Source organism: Sander vitreus, chromosome 21 (assembly GCF_031162955.1).
Source record: "Sander vitreus isolate 19-12246 chromosome 21, sanVit1, whole genome shotgun sequence".
In the NCBI taxonomy this organism is placed as follows: domain Eukaryota; kingdom Metazoa; phylum Chordata; class Actinopteri; order Perciformes; family Percidae; genus Sander; species Sander vitreus.
In genome coordinates this window covers 5,873,798-5,898,951 of record NC_135875.1, presented here as the reverse complement: position 1 = coordinate 5,898,951, position 25,154 = coordinate 5,873,798, and the positions used below count along the sequence as shown (strand labels likewise).

General features: G+C 39.2%; 1 protein-coding gene across 18 annotated transcripts in view; it reads left to right on the top strand.

Moving 5' to 3' along the window:
• LOC144535881 (ankyrin-3-like) overlaps positions 1–25,154 on the top strand; it is a 178,456-nt gene that overhangs the window by 1,037 nt on the left and 152,265 nt on the right. For 17 of the 18 annotated variants that reach the window (XM_078278649.1, XM_078278655.1, XM_078278646.1 and 14 more), the window contains exon 1: positions 19,022–19,102. The exons of the other annotated variant lie outside the window; for it this stretch is intronic. In XM_078278649.1, coding sequence (XP_078134775.1) covers positions 19,037–19,102 — 66 coding nt within the window. In that variant the 5' untranslated portion in view covers positions 19,022–19,036. Of the gene's footprint in view, positions 1–19,021; positions 19,103–25,154 lie in introns of those variants that run through there. 18 annotated transcript variants of the gene reach the window in all.

Here is a 25,154-nt window from a genome sequence, read left to right as displayed (position 1 = left end):
GCTGCAGAGACATCCGGGTCTACAAATCCTATCCCACGGACTAAAGACAAACATTTTTGCTTGGTATGGATGACAGTAATAATTTTAATTGTTTTATTTTAATATTTTTCAATGAAAATGTGAGAATAATGATACAAAAATGATCCTCCTCTCCTATATCGTGAATCATATCACAATCGCGATATCAGTCAAAATAGTCGCAATGAGACGTTTTCCTCAAATCGTGCAGCCATAGATTATATCGCCACTGGTTCAAAGCAGCCATTGATTTCCAGTCATTTCTATATGTACAGTATGTTGAAACATGAGTTGAATTATCCATTAAGTCTGCATACAGTCCCATCAATACTGGTGTCCGGCATTCAGAGCTTAGTTAAGATGAGTTGTTTTTTAATTAATTTTAATTTAATTAATTTTATCTGCAACAATTAGGCCAATTAAATTGAATTTTTTTTTACAGAAAATTACAAACATTAAAATGTTTGAGTGTCTCAAACATGAATATTTCCTGGTTTTCTTAACTGCTATTATTGCCAATTGAGTATCTTTGAGGTTTTATCTGGTGGACATGTTTTAACTATAGTCCCAGGCAGCCATTGATTTCCATTCATTGCTGTATGGCAGACTGTTGGAAATTGCATCAGTTGTGTGATCCGTGTGATCCTCAGGCTCTGGGAAATTGTGATTGGTTTCTTCGGGTGCGCTGTACTGTGTATCAGTACGGCATTTCAGGTGACCAATGTCACTGTCTGCAATAGGGCTGGGCGATATGGGCAAAATCTTCTATCCCGATATCATTTCATATCTGGATAATGATATATATCATGATATAGCATGTTTTCTGGTAATTCAATAGTCTGTATGAAATAACCACATGGTAAAGCCTATCCTTGTATACTTTTGTGTGAATTAAATACTTGACAAATAGAAAGTACTGAGTATTTTCTCATTTATAATAACGTGCAAGCGTCAGAATGTAAACCGTCGTTCAAATGCCGTGAATATTGCCGTAACGCAGGTTCACCGCTGTTTTTTCAACAACGTGATAGAAATGCTATAGAAAAAATATATATACGATAGACAATTTTATATCGTTTTAATTATATATTAGGGGTGGGGAAAAAAGTTGAAATCGTATGGTGATTTTTTTTGTGATGGTTTTAGAATCGATTCTATTACCTAGAATCGTGATTTTTATCTTCTTTTTAAACCAATGATTGACCTAAATATTTTGTGTTTATATGCTGCTGCCGTCGGCGACTACATCATATCCATTTCCAGCTAAACAAAAGCAGAAAATGCAGAAAGTCCATGTTTTGTTCTTTCATCTTTACAGATTAAATAAATGTCAGACTGACTGACTGTGATCTGCATTCTTCTTAGAAAACAATTAGTTTTAGAAATGTCTCATGATATATTGTCTCTAGAAGTGTATTATTCAACTTTTGTTTTTGTTTAAGAAGGAAAAGAAAATTGCAATACTCAATACTATCGAATGGCAATGTAAAATGAAAATCGCAGTAAAAATCGAATCAGCACCCATGTATCGTGAAAGAATCGAATCGGGACAAAAGCATATCGTCCCAGCCCTTAGGCTCGCATTGCCAGACCTTCCTCCGCAGCACTGTGGAGGAGGGTCTGGCGAGTCCACACAGCATTTCGGGATGGGAGAAAAACGTGCTCTGGTTTATTGGCATTTGTTTAAACCAATCGCCTTGGGCGGCGCTAAGCGCCGGACGGAGCAAAGGTGCCTCTGCAAAATACCCTTTGGGAAAGAACTTGTTTTGGTGAAACGTGTACGTTCAAAAGTTGTTTTAGTCGTGCAACAGAAAACTCAGATTGGACAGATAGTCTAGCTAGCTGTCTGGATTTACCCTGCAGAGATCTGAGGAGCAGTTAACCATAGTCCTCAGAAATCGACCAGAGTTTAAAATGCCAACACACAGAAAGCAGAAGGTGACGGACATCCGGCCATATGAGGGACATCTGGCAGAATTTCCGGCGGCACCTGAACAATCCCAAAATGAAACGTCGTCGATATATAGACTACCCAGCCCTAGTCTGCAACTATTCAACATAATTCGTCAGACCGTATAAAGAAGCCCTAGACCATCCATCCTTGACCCAATGGAAAACTTTTAGAAGAGTTTTACAGCAGGAAGAATAAACGAGCAGGCCTGTTATCAGTATAATCAATGACAGGTCACAACCAGTCTGCAAATATCAAAGTGTCTGTCTGTTTGCTCAGTTGTCTTTCCTTCAGTTGTGCTACTTTTTCTCTCTTCTTTTCTTGGCTTACCTTTACCCCAAACTTGAATCATTACCCACAACATTTGTTAAAAATGTCAGATGTTCTACATTAATTGACCAGATCAGCAGAACCACTTGTAGTTTAGGCTAATCATCACTCAAAACATACCATAGGCTAGTTAAAGTCATAGAGCAGTTGGCTACATCTTCCCAAGTATTTTGTATCTTGTGTTTTGTAATTGGCGTGTTATGAGGTACGGAGAGCTGTGATCTCCATGATTGTATAGATGAATAACTTTAACTTCTATCTATATATATATACACACACACACACACACACACAATGTACTTGGAGCTCAACAAACGATATTCTAGAGAAGAAAACTGCTCATACAAGCCAGTCACACACTATACTAATCCCATAATGTATAAACAATATAGCGATGTTTATGTACAACTTTGGTAGTTATATAATACCTTTATGGACTGTGTTTTGTTATACAAGGAAAAAATATGTGCATTGGCAGACATAAATCAAGTAGCAACCTCAGAAGATTGTTGCCAATTTTCTAATTTTTAATATCTCATGAATAGTTTTTGTCATTTCTCCAGTGTCAGTGAAGTAAATTCTCGAAACAGAGTTGATTTGCAAATATAATGTGGTGGGTGATGACTTCATGAGGGCAATCGTCTTGGAGCCGAGTGGAAATGGTGAAATCAAACTGGGAAATGCATGGCAAGGTTCAAACAACCTCTTGCCAGCATTTAGGGGTTGTCAACAAGTAAAAAATTGCAGTTGTAGACCTAGGGCCCTCTCTTGCACCCGGCGCAGCACAGCGCAAAGCCCGACGCAAGTGTCTTTGCTTTTTTAAGACCGTCCAGCGCCCATGCCGTTTAAATAGCAAATGCACCTGCGCCCATCTTTGCTCCCAGGGTGTGCTGGTCTTACAGGGAGGTGTGTTCAGGTGAACTATTGGCGTATTGCTATCTTGAGGCAGTGGGAAGTGATCGCGCCATTCACCAACAAAATTAGTAAAGTAAAAGCATTAGTAAAGTGTGCCTAGGCTAATGCACAGCGTGCACACACTATGCTTGTTACACACACACACACACAGGGACACGCAGCAGCACACAGACATGCAAAAGATTACAAATAAAAATATTACGGTGCAAATCCGCCATCATAATAGCAATGCGCCAAGGTCCAAACACGCCTGGCTTTTAAAGGGAATGGTAGATGACACTCTGATTGGTTTATTGCATGTTACGCCCAAAACACACCTATGAATGAATAAAGACAATTTGTCAATGTCAATAACATTTTATAAATTTTACAGTCATAAAGTATATTTTAAAATACTTACTACACTGATGAATGTTTTTGTAACGCTGAAATATGTGGATAATTTACTGTTGCCTGAACTCGTGCCTTCTTTTAGATAATAGATGTGTGTATGGTGATTTCTTTTAGCCATACAGTCTGTTGATCTGTGTGTATCTGTGCGCTTATCTGTCTGTGCTTCCGCCCATCTGTCCATTAATGTTTGACCACAGATTGGGATTGGGAAATGGAAGGAAGGTTTCAAGGTGGTGGTAGTAATAACTGCCTGTTGCTGGTGTCATGACGCTGTGTAGAAGGTTTATTGTGGCAGAGCAAACGCAGCGAGACCCCACCTACTTCCTGGTCAAAAGCAAATTACAAAAATTACACCTGGAGCCTGCAGAGCTGTGTGTGCTTGTACAAAAAGGCACAGGGTTTCCAAAGAGTTTGGAAGACATACATTTTTATATTAATTTTCTTTGTGTCAATACAGTGCAAATTCTAATAACTATAAATAGTGTCTGTGTGTGTGTGCGCCTTTAGGGTTGCATCTGATCAGAAGTGGTCCTCACTGTCAAAACACATATTCAGTGTCTTATTTGTTGGCGTCATGTTAATGTTCATGGTTTGGCTCGTTGCTGTTGTGTTGCCAGTAGCCACCAGCCACGACGACAGTACAGAAGCCAGATAGTGTTACCATCTCATCTCGCAATCAACATTTGGTTGTTTTCTTGATTAATCTTGTAATTGTTTTGTCCATAAAATGTCAGAAAGAAATGAAAAACTTTTCATTAAGAGTCCAAGGTGAAGTCTTCAAATGTCTTGTTTTGTCCAACCAACAGTCCAAAACCCAAAAATATTTGGCTTACTATCATGTTTCAAGACAAAGATCAGATCATCACATTTGAAGTGATTCAACGTTTTCTTTAATCTGTTGGTACGGGAACCTCGGCATCAAGGCCAAAAATGCACTCTCCAGGATAGTGAAAGTGAGCAGCAACATGTCGGGGGAACAGCAGAGTATGCTAATCTGATTTGTTCAACAGACAAGTAGGGAGGAAGGCTGAAGCTATCCTGTCCGACAACGCCCACCCACCGATTTTGCCTTCTGGCTCTAGGTTCAGATTCCCTGCTGTTAAGATAACAGGTACAATTACTACTTCATCCCCACAGCCATTTCACTTCTGAACACAGGCCATGGGAGGAGGGAGTGAGTCCTAACTCACTTGGTAAAGGGTGTACTTTAGTCAATTATATGATGTGGTTCATGTTGATGATGATGTCTATGCCGCTGATGTGGACAATTGTGTTATGATGGCAGTGATAATGATCATTTATTCAACATGCCTGGTCACTGCACTTTATTGGGGGTATTTGTACGTTTAGTCATTCTGCTGAGTTTTTAAAAAATATAATATTGATGCTGTGCTTTCTTCACTGGAAAATGTGAAAGTCAGTCACTAGTGACTATTGTTGGTCTTCTAGCCCAGTGGTTCCCAACCTGGGGTTGGGGGACCCCTCAGGGGGGCGGCAAAGATCACCGGGGGTGCGCAAGTCTTTATCGAGTTTGATGTTATATGTTAAACAAATTATGATAATACACTAGAATATATAATGTATACAAAAGTCTGTATAAAAACTCAATATTTTTGTTCTCGCTTAAAATTGTAGGCAGGCTACTTAGTAGGCCAAACCTCCGGGACCTCTTAACCTGGGACCCTTGCTGTCATCAGGTCAGCTGCTAGCTGCTATCATCCTCGTTTTTCCTGCCGCCACGGCATCACTATTTTATGAATGAAACATAGCAGAGAAACGTAAAAGTGCTGATAACTGCTCTCTATCAAAAAAGAAACTAAGGCTATCTCGAGAGTTACCTCAACTTCGGTTTCGGAGGGGGGGGCTCAGCTTTTCTTAGACATAAGTAGGGGGGGCACCAAGGAAAAAAGGTTGGGAACCACTGTTCTAGCCCACTGGTATTCAGCCCCCCCCAATCTCCTTCTGTATTGTATGTCTATGTTGTTTTCATGTATTGTATGCCTTGCTGTAAAGCCAATTGCCCTCCGGGGGACAAACTAAAGTTGAAAGTTGAAGCTATGAGACAGGGATTGATGGGACAAATGTGTCTTTTCAATAAACAGTTTGAACTTATTTTCCCGTTAACAACCGAGCTAAGCTAACAAGCTCGCTAGCTTGCTGACCATTAGAAGGCTTGTTAGCTTGCAGAACTTTATTTAACCTTTTCAGTAAATTTTCATTGAACAAAATGCCAAATGCCAAAAATGAAAATATAAGATGCCAAGCATTTGCTGGTTCAAGCTTCTCACATGTATTTCTGTTGTAAATGTAATATCTTTGGCTTTTGGATTATTAGTCAGATAAAACAATTTTCAAATCAGTTCTGGGAAATTGTGGCGACCATTTTTCATTATTTTCTGTCATTTTAATCATTAATGAGGGGCATCTCTACAGCTAAACTTGTCAAAACACCCATGTGTGCACACAGTGAGTTTTGTAAAACAATGATTAATAACTACAATAAGGTCACGAGAAAACAAAAGGTTAGCCTAGTCGGCATAATCATTCCAGTTTTTGTATTAATTTATACTACATGAGCCTTTCCATAGTCCCTCTCATTGTAATGGGAAGGGTCTAGTTCAGCTGACTCAGCTCTGCATGGAGGGAGCGAGCTTACTGATTCATCCACACTGGCTCTCTGGCTCAGTGCAGGGGATTGTAATGGAATGAGTAAACATGACCTCAGTTGTGGTGAGGTAATGTCAAGTCACTGCGTTTAGCGTTTGTTTGCGGAGAGGAAGATGCTGTTATTTGATAGACACAGAGCAGACAGCAGTTATAACTGTATATCATACTGAGGTGTGTCAAGTGAGGCAGAGAAACTGTTTCTCAAAGGATAGTAGCATTAGCATGTATTTCTACTGTCTGTTAGCGTGTGTGTGCGCATGTGCACTACTGTGTGTGCGTGTGCGTGTGCTGGTCTGTGACTAGCTGAGCCAGATACACAGAAGGCTGTGGCGAGACAGACCAGAGCCTGTGATAACTGAATGGTAGCTATTGAAAAGGACACACAGATGCAAGTAAAGAAGTCTCTATTTACTCAAGATTTGCAGCCCTTAACTTAACGTTTAAACAAATTGCCTTTATCTTTATTTACTAAAGGATCGAACCAAGAAAAGCCGTACAGCTGAACATAACCATAAATGGATTCAATGATCCACGATCACATATCGGTGCAAAGTGAAAATATCAATACATATCATCTTTCAGATGCCCCTTTATTTTAGATTCACACTTTATATTTATTCTTTTTATTAAAAATGAATAGTTTGTTTTTAATTTGAGTTGCTTTTTTTTTAGTTGCTATAAATGTGACTATGTTAAATAGGCACATGATATCGTCTCATATTGATCACAGGCACCCTAATTGAATCAAATCGAAATTGTTTCGTGACAGACTAAGATGTTAGCAAATATAGCATCGTTGTCCAAAAAAATCAATACAATACCATATTGTGACACTTGTGATTTACACCCCTAGTTTGCACTCATGCAATATGTGTATTTTAAAGCACCCCTGTCTCCTAGAAATTACTTTTTTATATTACTGAATTGGTTTCTCAATAGCATTGTGATGAAAAATGTAATCGCTGCCTGAATTATGTTCAGAGACAATGTTTTTCTAAAGTAAATTAAGCGACATTCATAGAAAGCGCCGGACTTTGACACCGGAGGCCGAGGTTTGCATCCTGACTGAGTCTTGCCTGTGGTTCGGCCTAGGCAGCAAAAGAACGTTGGTTATTGTTAAAGATCCTGGTTTTGGTTAAACATTAAACACGTTGTACTTCAAGTCACTGCAGACTTTTTTCTGTATTAAGCCAAAACCATCTTTACCTAACCGTAACTAAAGTGCTTTTGTTGCCTAAACATAAGTTTAATAATGCTGTAGTCACTACGATCAGTTGTTATATTATGAACACATTTGTTTTGTCCATAAACCTAATTTCTTGGAGATGTTTGATTTTTACACGTTCCAGTGCAAAATGTGGGAGTGGGAAGTCGACATTTCTACAAATACTCTCAGCATCTGATCTATGGACCACTGTGGCAGAGAACCAGGCGAATCTGCGAGCTCATGTTTTATTTGCTCTGGCAGATGTGTCTGCTCCCCCTCCGCTTTGGACAGATTTCCAGCAACATTGACTTTTAACAGGATGTTGGACTGTTGACTGAAGCATTTTGAAAAGCCTACATGGGATGGCATATTCAAACCAAGAGGCTTTAACAAATCCTTGCCTTAACCAGATTCGATTTAAGATTATTAGTGATGACTAGACACTTTATGAATCATTTTTATATAAATGGCAAACTTCAGAACTACGTCTGTAACAGTCACCATTACGATACATTATTTTTTATTTTACAGGCGTCAATGAAAATATGGATATGTTATAAAAATGCCAGTAAAAATCTAACTAATGATTAACTCGTTTTTTTATTCCATTTGTTGGCTGCACAAAAGCCCAACTTTAGCTGTTAAGCAAACATTTTAATATACTAATTGACAAAATAGGTAAGGTTTTCATTCCAAACAAATGTTTTAATACATTAACCAAACAGTTCTGTTAATTTAAAAAGGCACACAACTGCATTCTGCTTAAACTTGTAATTTTACTCCCTTATAAATAATAACATATGCTGTAATGCGTGCATAAAACAGATATGCCTTACCCTAAGGTGTGTGTTATAGCTAAACATCTGAACCGTATTTTGAATTTATGATACCAAAGGTCAGAAAGACAATAAGATATAGAAACAATAATCATGTTAGTACAGGCAAAGTGCCAGGTATATCATCACCAGATATGGTTTGGATATGATGGTGCAATTTAGATGCCTAAAAAGTGACACAGTGCTTCAATTGTGAAAGGTTTAAAGGAAATGTTTCTCTCAAGAGTATCAAATGATGTTGCAGCAACACTTTAGAAATGAAACTTTATATTTGAGATACTTTTGAAAGAGCAGGCTCTGCTTTCAAAAAGAGGCATCCTAGTCTAGAATACTTTTATTTCTATATTAGGTGGAGATGGCACGGTGGGTTAGCAGCACCGTGAATGACAAAAGAACATCTGCACATTGAAAGAATGAATGAATGAATGAATGAATGAGTACCAGTGTGTAAGCAGTAATGACTGAGAATTATGGGGTCACAGCACCAACTGACACCAGGGTGTTATTCAGTGTAGGAGTGAATGCTGTATGCTTCTGTTATATCTTTATGAATGGGTCAACGTGAACGCTGACCGTAGGTCGCGATGAATGGCTTGGTTAATGCGGGTTACCGTCCAGGAACCGGTCTGCAGTGATGGAAGAAGTACTCTGAGCTTTTACTTGAGGAACAGTAGAAACAGCTTAATGTATACTCTACTTTAAATTAAAGTCCTGAAGCACAGAAGTATTATCAGCAAATTACTAGTACCTAAAGTCTCATTATTCAGAAGTGTTAGAGAATGATATTCTATTTTATGTAAGAGGATTTTAATGTTGTAGCTCTTCAATGTGGAGACAATATTAGATACTTTGTATACTACTGATTAGATTAGTATAGAACTGCATGTCATAAAAAGGAAGTGAAAGTAAAAAAAAAAGTAAAAGGGTAATAAATGTAGAGGAATAAAAAAAAATTGTTTATTGCTGTTTTTCTACCTTTACTGTTTATTTTTTCTTATTATATTAGGGTGCAAAGAGACGCAGGAATTGTTTGTAATTGTTGCATCAGCAGGACGATATTAGCTCATATGTCGTGCAAAATGACATTTTTACACTTTTTTTTTATCTGGCAACTTTCTCAGTTCAAGTTTATTTGTTCTGTTAATGTAATATTTGAAATAATTTAAATGTCAATGATATGTACTATGATATATTTAGTTTTACTCCAACATTAATTGTTCAACTTTAAAAAACATAATTCCATGGCTTTTAAAAAAAGAATTAGGCTATTGGGTCTTAGTCTTATTAGGTCTTTTGTCAGACTCAATAAGTTTAGTTTGGTGTGAAAACTACATGCTGCAAGGACAGTGTTACATTCTGTGTATATGTGACCTCTTCTCATTAGGAAAACAAGGTTCATATCTGACATTTTAGGTACCCCGCGTTAACAGATTAACACAACATTTCATGTTCATCTGATGATTTGAAAGTGCCAAATTAAACACCAGTTAATCCAGGCCCCAGTGGCTCCAAAAGCTGTTGAATAAACTGATGTCACTAGGCCTCAAAAACCTCATCAAAGCATCATTCATTTCTGTAGTAGTTGCAGAAGAGGCTGCAAAACACTCCAGATGTTGCAGCTGTCAGAGTGTCAGGGGCAGGGAAGGCAGCTCGGTGGTAGAAAGTGAGTCAGGTTCCAACTTTCCAGCTCTGCTCCTGTCACCGTGTGGCTCACTGCGGTTGGCGATGAGACCATTTTAGGCGTGGAACCGTGTCCTTTTTACTGCCATTAGCATTGTGTGAGTGCGCCGGTCCAGAGAGACAAAGACGGATTGTAAATCAAGCGAGGTTGGAAAGTCCATCTCTTTGTGACTGGTGTTTGTGTGTCTGCTCTTTCTCAATTGTGTGTGTGTGTGTGTGTGTGTGTGTGTGTGGGAAATTCCTTCTCTTCTGTGTAAATTAGCCTCTTTGACTTTACGAGGACTAGTTAACCTTTTCATCTGACACTTAACTTGTAAATCTGCAGTGTTGCAGAAAACCAACCGTCTGATTGGTCAGTTAAAATGGATAAAACACCACTCATAGTTTTTTTCCTAGGTTGAAACCTTTGAAAAAGTACGGACATGTTTATTCTTTAACTTTATTTTTGCTGATTTCTGTCCTAATTTTCTCCCGAATTTGAATGCTCAATATCTATATGCATTGCAGAGGTTCATGCCATCCTGTTCATGTAGTTAGTGATGTTACTGTACCTGTATCATTTTCAACAGGCCTCTCTTTCTGTAGAATCACAAGATTGTTTAGTTTTGGGTTATAGATAAGCATACGTTTTTTTTTAGTTCATATACAGTTGTGTTTAAAATAATAGCAGTCCAACATCACTAACCTCATAAATCAAGTTTTTTGGTAGAAGTGATATTTCTACATGGCAAATAATTTACTAGTAAGTGTTGTAGAGTCATAGAAAACCAACAGTCATGACATGCATGCTGCTCATTCTGTGTAATTGAATCTGTAATTGAAAGGGGCATGTTCAAAATAATAGCAGTGTTGTGTTCAATTAGTGAGGTGATTGAGTCTGTGAAGAAACAGGTGTCAATTATTGCCCATATTTAAGGAAGGAAGAAAGCAAATGTTGTGCATGCTGGTTATTATGCATTTCACACTGAAATACTCAGCAAAATGGGTCGTTCCAGACATTGCCCTGAGGAACAGCGGACTTTGATTAAAAAGTTGATTGGAGAGGGGGAAACGTATAAAGAAGTGCAGAAAATGATAGGCTGCTCAGCCAAAATGATTTCAAATGCCTTGAAAATCCAAAGCCTGAACGACGTGGGAAAAAAACGGTCAACTACCATTCGAATGGATCGAAGAATAGCCAAAATGGCAAAGGCTCAACCAATGATCAGCCCCAGGACAGTCAAAGACTTATGTTACCTGTGAGTACTGTTACGATCAGAAGAAGGCTATGTGAAGCAAAGCCATCAGCTAGAAGCCCCCGCAAAGTCCCATTGCTGAAAAAAAGACATGTACTGAATAGGTTGAAATTTGCCAAAGGACACATTGACTGGCCAAAGGAGAAATGGGGCAACATTCTGTGGACTGATGAGAGCAAAATTGTTATTTTTGGGTCTAGGGGCCGCAGACAGTTTGTCCGACGACCCCCATGCACTGAATTCAAGCCACATTACACTGTGAAGACAGTAAAGCATGGTGGTGCAAAAATCATGTTATGGGGATGTTTCTCATACTGTGGCGTTGGGCCTATTTGTCGTGTACCAGGGATCATAGATCAGTTTCAATACATCAAAATACTTGAAGACGTCATGTTGCCTTATGCTGAAGAGGAAATGCCTTTGAAATGGGTCTTTCAACAAGACAGTGACCCAAAACACACCAGTAAGCGAGCAAAGATTGACGTTATGGAGTGGCCAGCCCCATCCCCAGACCTCAATCCCATAGAAAACTTGTGGGGTGACATCGAAAATGCTGTTTCTGAGGCAAAACCCAGTAATGCAGAGGAATTGTGGAATGTAGTTCAATCGTCCTGGGCTGGAATACCTGTTCACAGGTGCCAGAAGTTGGTCGACTCCATGCAACACAGATGTGAAGCAGTTCTCAGAAATAATGGTTATACAAATAAATATTAGTGCAGTGATTCAAAGTAAAGCAAACCCTTAAGACATTTTTCAGTTTATACAGTAAATGTTTGAGTTCGTAAAGAAAAATGCACCGCCTAATATTCCTTTTTCTTCACTTTCTGTAAAGGTAGAACACAAACTTGATCTATTTTGGTCATGTTTTGATTTGGAATTGAATGTGCAGTGTTCCCAATGCATTGATATTATGGAATTAAAAGCTATTCTAAGGATTTTGAGCATTATTCACTTTTTATAAACACACTGCTATTATTCTGAACACAACTGTATATCACTTTATATACTGATGGGTAGCTTGTGAATCCCCCTCTGGGGACTAGTAACGTCTTATTGATATGATAATATCATCATTTATTTGTTGATTGTATTTTGTATTATTAATCTGAATCTGCAAAGTAACTAAAGTTATCAAAGAAATATAGTGTATTGGAGTAAAACGATCAAACAATATGTAGTGAAGTAAAAGTAAAGTATACTCAAGTAAAGTAGAAGTACCTCAACATTGTACAGTACTTGAGTAAATGTACTTAGTTACTTTCCACCCCTGATTGATTGTGATATTATTTATTTCCGAAGCTCTGATTGGTTCACCCAACACAATTCTCACAGCTTATGTGGTTGTCATGGCGAAATCATGCCACATTTTAGTTGTTTCCATGGGGATTCGTCTGTTGCCATCATGGCACTTCAGACTCATTTCCTCCTGGCTGGTCATTATCCATAATCTATCCAAAGATATCATTAATATTATGCAGAGAGTATCACTAATAGTTTGCACGTGATACAGTTGAATACGGGCACATATTTGGACGTTGAAGTTTGAACTGTGAAGCTGCAATTCTCTTTGAGAGAAGGAGAGGGAGGGAGGAGGAGAGGTGAAGTGGCAAGATGACAGGAACAAAGGTGATGGATGAGAGAAGGGAAGAAAAAGAAAAACGGGAAAGACAGATACATGACGCAAGTAGATTTTTTTCCTGGTATCCTTTTACATTAAACACTGATCCTATCAGGTTGTGGTTTTGGTTGAATTCTTAGATGTCAGGAAACCAGAGTAAACTGTTTTCAAACTGTTTACTCTGGTTTCCATTTTGCATTCATTCGTGTCTTTTATAAACTGTTAGAAACCTGCAAATCTAACCCTCGAACTGCCACAGTATTTGTATTTTTAAGTGTGACGAGCAGCTCTTTCTATTTAAAAAAAACTGTTGTTATTGTGCTATTAACTACTGCTTTCTTTATTGGTATAGTGGATTTCACAATCTACGTGCACCAACAACACCAGGGTTCACCAGAAGGCATTTTGGGAAACGGGATGTACCGGATGATCAAAAAGACATGTGGCACTGACCATAGAGTGCGCAGACCATACATTTGATCACAGTTTCAAAATACTGTTGTACTGGAATGCATAGAACATCACAGAATGGTGATTTACAGTACAACAAGAGTTCAAGTCTGGTCTTCCCGCAGCAGCTCATTAGCTCACATCGGCATCTTTGTCACTGCAAACCCACGGCTAGTTTCCGGAAAAAACACTCGCGCACAAATCACAGGCCTCAGTGCAGAACCACACACACGCGCGCACACACACACACACACAGACACAGTATTCACGCAAACACTGAGTAAATGTCTGCAGATCAGCGCCGCGTCGAAACACAGAAACAAATTATCCATCAAAGCTAGCTTGACAAACCCGGCTAGTGCCTCTGCCTTTGTCCTTTTATCAGAGTTTGTCTTTTACTAGCAGTTATAAGGGAGTGTTTGGTGTTGATAACACCCTCTAAGACAAGCAGACACAATCCCATTGGATGCACGTACTGTAGAGTGTATTTGGTCCCGTAAAACATTTTGGTTTCAACTCAAAACCTCCCCAGGCAAGTAAGATGACTTTATTATAATGCAAGAGGGCTATAAACATGATGACCTTGTGGATTTGGCACATGCCATGCATAAAAGTAAAAGTGTGACTGTAAGTTTATCAGTTCCAGTTAAGCACATTTTAAAGTCCCGCTCAATGCAATAAAAGTGTTGCTTCACTTGAATGTGTGAGCTTCACTGTGCAGTTTAATCTGAATTTAATATGTGGTCGTACAAGCAGGGTTTTCGCAACTGGTTTGGAAACCAATTGTGGTCCAGTATGCAGCTATGATGTGGAAACTCTTTCCGTGAAGTAGGAGACAAAGTGTGTCTAGTACTTATTATAGCTGACAAAAAAATGTATTTGAAGACTTTCAAAAAGCTCGACTTTGTATTATTTTTTTTTATTTTTATTTTTTGCTGTTTATAAAGTGAACGTTTTCAGATCGCACCGGTCAGTTTTTATTATGAATTTTATAATGAAATGATATTGGAATTGGAATTTCTGATTATTTTCAGGATAAATCTCCAGTCACTCGTGAACGAACCTTGTGTCTGCTCGCCATACGAGTTATAGCCACTTACTGTGACACACACACACACACACACACACACACACACACACACACACACACACACACACACAAGCAGTCATCTATGAAATGCTTCTGTGGTCAAAGTTCACACCCTCTATGACAAAAACCAGCCAAGAACATTACTGTTTTGTCTGCTGCAAACTTGCACGTGATGGCTGTCGCCGCGATGAGGAATGTAACATGCACATCTCACCGTATAAACATGTCGCTAAATATAGACCTTTTTCTTTACAGTCTCTCTCGTCTCTGATCCTTCCCATCTGTCTCCTCTCTCACTCTGTGAAGTTACATGAACCAAAACTGAAAGGCAATGGTGATCTCTTTCTTTCCCATATCTAAAAAATTTCCATGATGATTTAAATACTTGTAGTACAGTATATCTCACTGCTGAGCTGAATGTTTTGATCCCATTAGCAACCCACGGGCGCTTACCAAAGCCATATCTCCTGTAACCACCGGTTCACTTTGCTCTATTATAATTTTACGGTTATGCAGTTAAAAAGCCACTCCCTTTTCCAGTAGGCCTTTAGTGGCTGACTAAAAGAGAATATTAGCTGTAAAAGTATTGTGTTACCTCTGGGAGCATGGATGTAACCGTTATGGAGGCACATTATTTTGTGTGTGTGTGTGTGTGTGTGTGTGTGTGTGAGGCTGTCGTATTGAATTGAGGCTGAGAGATGAGGAGACACATCAGAGAGACAGGCCTGGAAAGAGAGAGAGGGGAGAGAGGTGGATGTGAACAGAAGACAGAACTGTGTCTGTTGAAATTGAACACATTAGTAAAAAAATATTAGGCCAAATTATATCCTTTTTTATGATATACTGTTATTTTTTTCTCTTTTATGTTGTATGCATAATGAATGTAGCCTATAAAAACTACTGAATGATGCACCTTTAAAGGCACCATGAAATACTTCTTTGATATGGTTATAATTCCCGTTAAAGCAGCATCTCACATAAACCAATGGAATATTAAGTGGAGAAAGTCTGTTTTGGTTTGGTAGGAGGGGCAGAAGGGCAGGATTACTAAAAGAATCTGCGATGGCTTTATTGGTTTTGATTTTATGCTCACACCTACTAGTACCAGTGCAGGATGAGGTCATTGTTAAAGATTTATTTCCAGAAAGTGACACATTTCCGGAAAATGAAAGTTCCCAGCTGTGCCACGACTCAACAGGCAACAAGATTATTCGAAAGAAACAAGATTAAAGGGGAAATATGCCTGATTACACATCAAAGTCTGTGGGGGGGACAGCCTCCACAGGAATGTCCAACCAAACTGTCTGCAGTTAGAGTTGTATTGTGGGTAACATAGTCCCTTAGGTTTTGACAGGAAGGAGAATGCCTTGACTACAAGATGATATCTCTAGTTCTGCTGCATTGATTTTAATATATGTGTATATATAATTTTTTTTTTTGTATTTATTTTTTTTTTTTACTAATAAGTGCATTGCTAAATTGGTAGAATACTTTTAAAGGGGTGATAGAATGATTATATAGGGTATTTTACACTGTTCCTTAAGGTCTCCTACACACATTGGAGACGAGACAGCAGGTCTAATATTTCAGACACTGCAAAGTTATACATTGTTTGTCGGGCTATTTCGTTATTAAATTCACTTCTGAGACTTTTTTAAGCGAGAAATCAACTATATAAAGCTCAAATATGGGCCGTTTTACGAAAATGTATGGCTAATTCCAAATTTGGTAAGACGTGTCGGACTTTAGCTAGGAGCTCCACACAGTGACGAGAAAGCGGCAACCTCCATACCCGGTGAAAGTCACCGTTACTCTGGGTACTGGACTACTGGAATACTCGGGGCTTCGCGGAGCTCCGTGGAGCTGGCTGGCTGCCGGCATAACTAGAGTAGCTATATTTACTGAATTTCGTCACGCCACTTATATAACATCTACCCCAAGGTCTTATAAAGCTAACTATGGTGTCCGATTGCAATTTAATGAATTTTTGTGAACATTAGGGGTTTCGTTAGCTGCAACTGTCCCTTCAATCCTATGTGTACAGATCGCGGCTAGTTAGCTTCATTTTTGGCGTAATTCGAGTATATTTACAGTTTGAATTTCGTCACGCCACTTATATAACATCTACCCCAAGGTCTTATAAAGCTAACAATGGTGTCCGATTTCAATTTAATGCATTTGCAGAAATTCTACGAGGAGGCTAGCTAGCTCTCATTGATAGAGCTCCATCCAGCCGCAGGCTCTATCAATGAGACTCGCGGACAATAGGTGTTTTTTTCCCCGGTCGTTTGTTTAAATAACTCAATACACATATCCATTATAAGATTAACTGGAACCTGTGGTAAGAGATTGCTGGCGTAACAAGCTCGCTGACCGCGCTCTCACTCACACACACCGGCCATTTACCAGGAAGAGGGGAGCTGCAGGCCCTGGAGCTCTGTCAGGGCAGTGCCGTTTGGTAGGCCATTAGCCCAAAAAACGGTGACTTTGCGTGGGTATGGAGTGCCGTTGGGCTGCCAGCCGTGACGGAGCTCCATCTACCTCACAGCAGGCCGGGGTCTGTGAAGGAAGGCAGGCCGTGCAGCGAGGCAGCAACAGAGGCAGCACCGGCCGCTGAACTCCGACACACAGTCAGACAAAATTTGCAATTAGCCATCAATTTTCGTAAAACGGCCCATATTTGACCTCTGCATAGTTGATTTCTCGCATAAAAAGTGAATTTAGTGGTAAAATAGCAGATGAACAATGTATACAATTTCTGAGATCTGCGCGACCTATTCAGAAGACTACCTGACCTCAGGTCAGTGGTGTAGCCTATGTAAATGTTTGGGCGTGACAAAGATGAAGATTTGCCCGTTTTCAGAGGCAGTTTGAAATTGTGAGATTTGCAGAGGAAAGAGGTGTCAATGGGATTTTGAGGTTCTATGTATGTCCTAGTTACCCACTAAACTCATTATTCAACTATGACAAGGTAAAATCGGTTTTGCATTCAATCACCCCTTTAAGTACACTCGAAAAAGTAAGTCTGTAGACTAGAAAACACAATCAAATACACAAAGGAAATAAGGGAGATGCTCATAGCTGTAAAATAATAAATAAAGCCAAATTGTGGATTTGTGCAATTTTCTTTTTACAGTTTTACAAGATGGAAAAGTACATGAATTTATTATGACATTTTGTATGTAATACATTCTGTGTACAATTAATGTCTAGTATGTAATTTGGTCAGAACGTGGATTTCATTGTGCCTTTTATAGGTTTTAATGTTACAGATGGTTGTTGTTGTCGTTGCGATCCTTGGCCACCAGATGTCATATTAGACTGGATTCTTTAGTCCAAACACAATGAAACTTTAAAAGCGTGTGCGTGCGTGCGTGCATGCGTGTGTGTCTGTCCTTCTCCATAGAGAGTAACAATAATGAATAGCCCTGAATACAACCCTTGAATCCCACACACACACACACACACACACACCCACTAGGGGTTTAATCCTCTCTTAGTTCATTATTGATAAGGATGAGGCAGAGGGAGGTGTGATTGGGGGGCTGTTGAGGCATTTTGATCCTGCTTGGCCAACAGGAATCCATCACTCCTCTTTATTTTTCACTATTCCTTTTTATGTTAGTCTTATTAATAATCATTGTATGTTCTTGTGTCTCACTCTCACTGCCTTCTTTACTGATCTGTGTGATTGACAGCGTTCTTGACACAGGCTGAGAGGGTTTGCAGTGATTTATCAGGAACATTTAAGTCAACTCATCCCCCTTTTATGCCTAAATGTCTCTCTGTGATTAAATTAGAGGACCAATAAGAAATAAATGGCTGGACGTTTAAAAAAATATATTTGATTGGGATTTATATTGCGATTACCTCAACCTAACCTTCATCGCAACTAAATGCCTAACCCTATCTCTGACCCTGACCTAAACCCAATTGACTCAAGGACTGTAACATTTGCCTCACCTTTACCTACTAAATGTCATCCTTACACATGAATGCATCAGTAATTATGACTTAGTGATGTAGTATATTCTGAATATTATTCTGAAATGAGATATCCTGCATAACGAGTACTTTTACTTTTGGCATCTTAAGTAAGATTTTGATTGCAGGACAAACAGCTCTTTGAAGAGAGACCTCTGTCTGTCTTCACAAACTCAAATTGGTCCTCGCAAAGATGGATATACGAGCACTTTATCTGTCTGTTTGAACTTGTTGAAGAAAAACACTCACACACACACACAAACAACTGCCGATATTGATTGCTTATAATACCCGCGCCCCCGTAGCTTGTTGCTGCTCTGCTCTCACTTGTGGAGTCTGTGGGAGGAAACCAGAGCTCCGGACAGGTAGAAGTGAAGTGTGCGAGTTAGATCAGATAAAGAGAGAGCGAGAGCATGTGTGTCTCTCCATCGCTTCTGCCGGGCAGCCTTGTTGGCTTCTTCTCCTCACAGACAAAATGTGTGTGTGTGTGTGTATGAAAGTGGGTGTGAGCAGCTGAGTGAGTTGGTCGCTGTGCGCGTTGAGAGTGGCCGCCCCTCCACTCTTCTCCGCTCATCCATGCTGGATTAAAAGGAAAAAAAGAGCTTTTTTTTGGGCACACACACACACACACACACAGCTGTTAGGGACACACAGCTGCTGAAATGAGCGAGGAGGTTAAAGAGAAGGCTACGGGGAAGTCAGCCAATCGCAAGAAGAAAGGAAAGAAGGTAAAATAATGACTTGTAAACAACATGGTGTGGCTGCTGTGAAAGAAAAACAAAATTCATTCTCAGTCCTTCAGACAGGAAATAAGAGCTGTGGTTTATTTTGTGCACAAAAGTTATAGAATATTCTTTCAAAAACATGTTTGATTTAACATTGGAGGATGATTTTTAGAAGTGTTTCATATTTATTGCCTTTGTTGATTGAGAGCAGCCTATTTGGTGTGTTTGCTGTCAGCCTTTGTTTAACAGGCTATTTGATAACGGAGCACTAACATGGTGTATCAGATTTCGTTCTTCAGTGATTCAATAATAAAGGGTGTTTTTTTCATTCTGAATATAGTAGTTTTTGTTAAAACGGTTTATTGTGTACAGGTTACCTTGAAATAACTCATACAGAGGTTTGTGATGCGGTGATGTTGCTGGGTTACTTCCATGTATTTTAGTTGTAGTTATAGTAGTTATATTCTTACATTCATCAATTCTATGTAGCAATCCTGAATCTTATTTCTAAATATTTCCTTTTATTTGTTCCTATTAAGTTGAATAGGAATCCTTTTTGTTGCAACACAAAGGGTGGCTATGGGCAATATGCACCTGTTAACCTGTTTATATGCTCAGTGAGAGCAGAGAATAGGAAATGAAAAGAGAGTTCAGGTGCAAAGGGAAAATAAAAGGACGGTAAAGGGAGGGAAGACTATGTAAACAGATGAGAAAGAGATGAGGTGAAAGGTAAAAGATGATAGTAAGAAAAGGCTAAGAGGGAGAATAGGGGGAGACAAGAGAATGACAAGAGATGAAAGTGAAAATTCAAAAAAAGTCACGATGAGCATGAAAAACACACTTAAAACATTTGTGATGAATCCACAACGACATCGTGCAGCGTAACAACATGAATGAGCCAATATGGCAATCATTTCTGGTGATGATAATGCAGAAAATGCCTTTTGTGTCCATTCAGTGACTAAAATGGGGTTTCCTGCACTTAGCATAGACATTAGGATGTTAAGTTTTGTCTTTGTCTAAGAGTTGTGTGTATGTCTCTTTAGTGGAGCATTTTTGCACGGCAATTAAATAAAAGTTGATGGTCCAACACAGCTAACATGCTACGCTAGCTTCTTTCTCTCTCTGGATGGCTTGCTATTGACCTTTTTCACAGCAGACATTTTGACTTGTCATAGTAGGAAAAGCACAGCTGAAATTGATTGTTGATAAAGTGTCCCAGGAAGCTATGTCAGTGAGTCAGCATGCACCATACCAGGGCCTCTCCTAAGTGGAATGCAGCCAGCATTGATGGTTTTGAATACACCTGTCTTTCTACTATGACAATTCAACATGTCTGCCGTGAAAAAGGTCTATTGGTCAAGGGTGCAAGTTTGCATGTCAATGCTTGATAAAGTTGAACTGGAAATATTAGCGCCGACTGTAATTCTATGCATTGATGTATGTGTATACAGTATGCTTGTGTGGTTTTTGCAGAGCTTACAGTATACTGCTGTGAAAATGGCTGCTGGCTCAGCACCTTTTATTCTCTAAGATTCAGCCTTATGTTTAGTCAGCTGTTCTAAATTGCCTCCCTGCACGCACGTGCACACACACACACACACACACACACACCACAGTCTTCTCTATTTATTTAGTGTAACAGGTGCTTTTGGCTCTCCGTGCGGACAAAGAAAGCACCATATACAGTCTATGTAATTTCATACATCTTGTAATATTGATGCTATGTCCTTTGGAAAAGACAGGGCTCTCAGAGTTCTATACTGTAATCTGTTTGTTTTTAAAGAATGCAAATGGATGCTACAGAGAGGATAAGACGGGAAGGGAGCTGGAGAGAATGGACCAGAAAAGTAGAGGAGGAGTCTAAAAAGGGTGGGGAGGAAGAGATGGAGAAAATGTCAAAGTGGAGAGAGTCAGGATGAAGGGAAGAAGGGAGGTGATCAGGGATGAAAGAGAGTGAATGTGATGATTAAGAGCAGAGAGAGGGAATGATAACCTCACGATTGTGTTGTGAGACGGCGTCTCGACTGATGAGAGATGACTGTCGTGTCGCTGTGATCCTGCAGAGAAGAGACAGTCTGGGAGGAAAGGAAGAAAAGAGGAGAGAAGGCAGCATGGGCAGATGAAAAAGAGAGTGAAGTAAAGTAGATAAAAAGGGAAGAAGCAAGGAGGCAGATGAAGAGAAAGGTAGGCAGAGAGTAAAGAGGAGGAAAATGGAGGAATAAAAAAGAAGGAAGGCTATTAAAGGAATGAGTAGACAGGATAAGTAGAGAGATCGGGGGAACAGAAAGTAAAAAAAGAAGAAGCATGTTTTTGCTTTGATGAGATAAGTGTTGCCTCCCATCTCCACCTGTTGCTAGGGACACAGTATCTGTGGTGATAAAACCACAATAGAAACAGTAGCACTGATGTGGATGACAACATGCAGTATGTGCATGAGTAACTGGGAAGAACCCTCACATCCGGCAAAATGGAACAATTGAATGCTTGGATGTGGGTGTGTTTAAGGATGTGGAAATATTTAGTGAGAGAAATGCTGTAATACTTCAGTTGGATGAAGCATCACATGTCAATAAACATACCGTTGTCTCAGCTGAGGGGTTATTAAGCAAGCTACCATTTTTAATGCTGCTTTGTTGTTGCAACTTAGGCTTTATTATCAAACCTTTGCTTTCCTAGAAGTTCTTTTTTTGTCATTTTTCTTAAACCAAAGAAACTATCTGTTAAAATTGGGACGATAATAAAAGGAAATATTACCAGTGCTATAAACAATTTAAAATATCAATCTGTCTTTTATTAACTCCTCCAGACGTTATATTTTTGGTCCCTTTCCAAAAAAAAAAAAATTAAGTGGTATTCTTGCTGGAATACCACTTTATTTTTTATTTTTTTTAGTGTTTAGTGCATTTCTGGTAAAGTTGGGGGAGTTGCGACAGACAGATTTAAAAAAAGATGGTCAAAATCAAAGAATCAGAGGCCGAGATAGCCAGACCTTTACTCCCTGATATGGGTCATCTCCAAAAGTACTGCCAAATCTTTCACTTCCCATCATGCACCTCAAGAATATATAATCCTCCTTGCCGGCGTACGCTGTCTTTCTCGACATCTTTAATTTGTAATACAGGATATTTTATGAGCTTATTTCTATCAAAAAGTTTAGTTGCGTTTTGACTGGCTGTGTAGTCCTCCACGTGAGTCGGCAGAATACTCTTTTAAGGATTTCTTAATATTGCAAGTCATGTTTTAACATTTTCTGTAAATCGATTTGTGATAGATTGTGTTCCATTGATTACACTTATATACTATTATATTACTGTTATTTCACTCATTGATAAAGCTAACAATTTTAGAGATATTGTTAATCTAATTTGTCTAATGGACAATTCAGATGTTCAACAAAATGTTTTATTAAGTGACATATTGTGGCCATATTTACCATCATATATTTTGGTCTTAACTGGTGCCGGTGGTCTTGGTTTTTTTTGAGAGAGAGAGAGAGAGAAAGAGAGAGAAAGAGAGAGAGAGAGACATGGGGGACCTAAGAGCTTAGCAGGTGTGTTAATGGATGTAGCTATGACTACCAAAGACCCGCTGGGAGAGGGAGGAAGTGAGAGAACCAGTTTGGAGTTTAGTCATCAGGTAGAGAAATCGCATACAGCTCAACTTCAAACATTCAGCCGGTTTACTGGAAATCTAATTGTGTTAACTGGAGTACTTCAGCATGTAGACACTGAGTGATTGGACTGGATGAAATCTAGCAGGATGAAAACAGATTGAAATGGGCTGTCACAACCTGCTTTTTGTCTGTGCGTGTGTTATTACTATGTAACTCAAATCCCCCGCCTGGTTGGGTTGCTGAGGAGGGAAGACGGCGACAGAGGACGCTGCTTGTACCGGCAAATACCTCAACAAAGTGTGGAGGTGTAGATAGCCACCAAATGCCAAATATGTTCAATCAGTTAAAAATGTTTGCTTATTTGTCTAAACATTTATTCAATTAAATTGCATCTATAGTATCAAATCATAACAAGAGTTCTCTCAAGACACTTTACAGCTAGAGTAGGTCTAGACCACACTCTATAATCTACAAAGACCCAACAATTCCAGTAATTCCCCGAAGAGCAAGCATTTAGTGCGACAGTGGCGAGGGCAAACTTCCTTTTAGGGAGAAACCTCGGACAGACCCAGGATCTTGGTAGGCGGTGTCTGACGGTGCCGGTTGGGGGTGTGATGAACAGTGGCAATAATAGTCACAATAAAGATAATGGAACTATGACTAGAAATAGTAGTTGTAGTAGTTCATGGCGTAGCAGGGCACTGCAGGGCGTTACAGGACGTAGCAGGGCGAACTGTAATGCAAATGCAAACTTTATTTAAAGTGCTCATATTATGCTCATCTTCAGTTTCATAATTGTATTTAGAGGTTGTACCAGAATAGGTTTACATGGTTTAATTTTCAAAGAACACCATATTTTTGTTGTACTGCACATTGCTGCAGCTCCTCTTTTCACCCTGTGTGTTGAGCTCTCTGTTTTAGCTACAGAGTGAGGCATCACACTTCTATTCCATCTTTGTTGGGAGTCGCACATGCGCAGTAGCTAGGTAAGGACTACTAGCCAGTCAGAAGCAGAGTATGATGGTGTGCCATGCTAGCACATTGGCGAGCATTATAATGTGTGTTACAAAGTGACGCACGTTCGTCACGGCAGTAAAGGCTGGACTACAATAGAGCTGTTTGGAGCAGTTTGTGAACAGTGTTTTCTGTGGGAGATGGTAAGTCCCTTTGGGGTGGACTTTGGGCTTTTTCACTTTGTAAACCTATACAATGCACAAAAAAGATATATAACACAATAAAGATAAGGGAAAAAGCCAAAAAGCATAATATGAGAACTTTAAACAGCTGCAGACCCATTTCTGCTAATAATTAGACTCGAAACCTGGAATATAAAATGTTATATTAATATAATTTATTATTTCTGAAGTACGTTTGTGTTAACTGTTTTTTCTACGGGAAACAGCCAATGGAAGCAGCTCTCTGGCTTCTAATAATGACAGCTCCACTTCAATAAAATCCCATCTGTTAGAGGGAGGTGAGCAGCACATGTATGCATGGTGTGTCAGTGTTTATGTGCTGTTTTAGTAAGCGAAGTGGACTATTGCTTATGTAACATGACTGCCCACATTCAGTCATTTTCAACCCACACCCTCTCCAATGTCAATACTGTCAATGCTTTCAATAGGCATCAAGTGGTAGCTCCTTGCAATCCAATTTATCCAAAGTGCAAGAGTAAGAAAATAGACAGAGCTGTTAGCTGAAATTATACCTTGTCATTTTATATCAATAACGGTGTCTTACTTGTTTGAAAAGTATGTATTGATTTATTCATACTGTAGGTGACCAATTCTTGGTGACAGTTTTAAAGGGATACTTCAACACAAAAGCTATCTTCTAAATGTGTAACCCTGACCCTCTGTGTGGCTGTAAAGAGTTTGTAGTAAGTTAGTCCTTCTAAATGAGCTTTTGCTTCGATTCATGCTAATTACCATGGCTTCCAATGATGACAACTTCTACAATTTCTCAAATTCCTCCTGCAACATATTCTGACAATATCGTTGTCTATTCTCAGACAATAATCTGTAAAACAATACTCCCTGGTTTACAAACTCACCTCCTTTGATGGTCTGAATTAGGGATAGACCGGCCCTGACCGATTATCGGGACGTTTTTTGGCAGTTTGCAGATTATCTGTATCAGTGGTGTATTTGCCTGATAACGAATAAAGTTAATTAATTAAAGAGTGCACTACTTTGGCTCTGCTAGAGCTCTGTGTCTGTCCCTCTATTTCAGTTTCACTCACCACCGAGTCCGACCTAATGTCCCACCCACAACACAATCTGACTATCTTTTACTGGGTATTATGTTAAAAGTTTCAAATGTATTAAATAATTGCTTAAAGCATTTAAACAAATGTTTGTGTTGGAGTCTGTAACACTCCAAAATCTTAATTTTGACTTAAAGATTTTCATTTTCACTGTATACGCATATCGGTTCCAA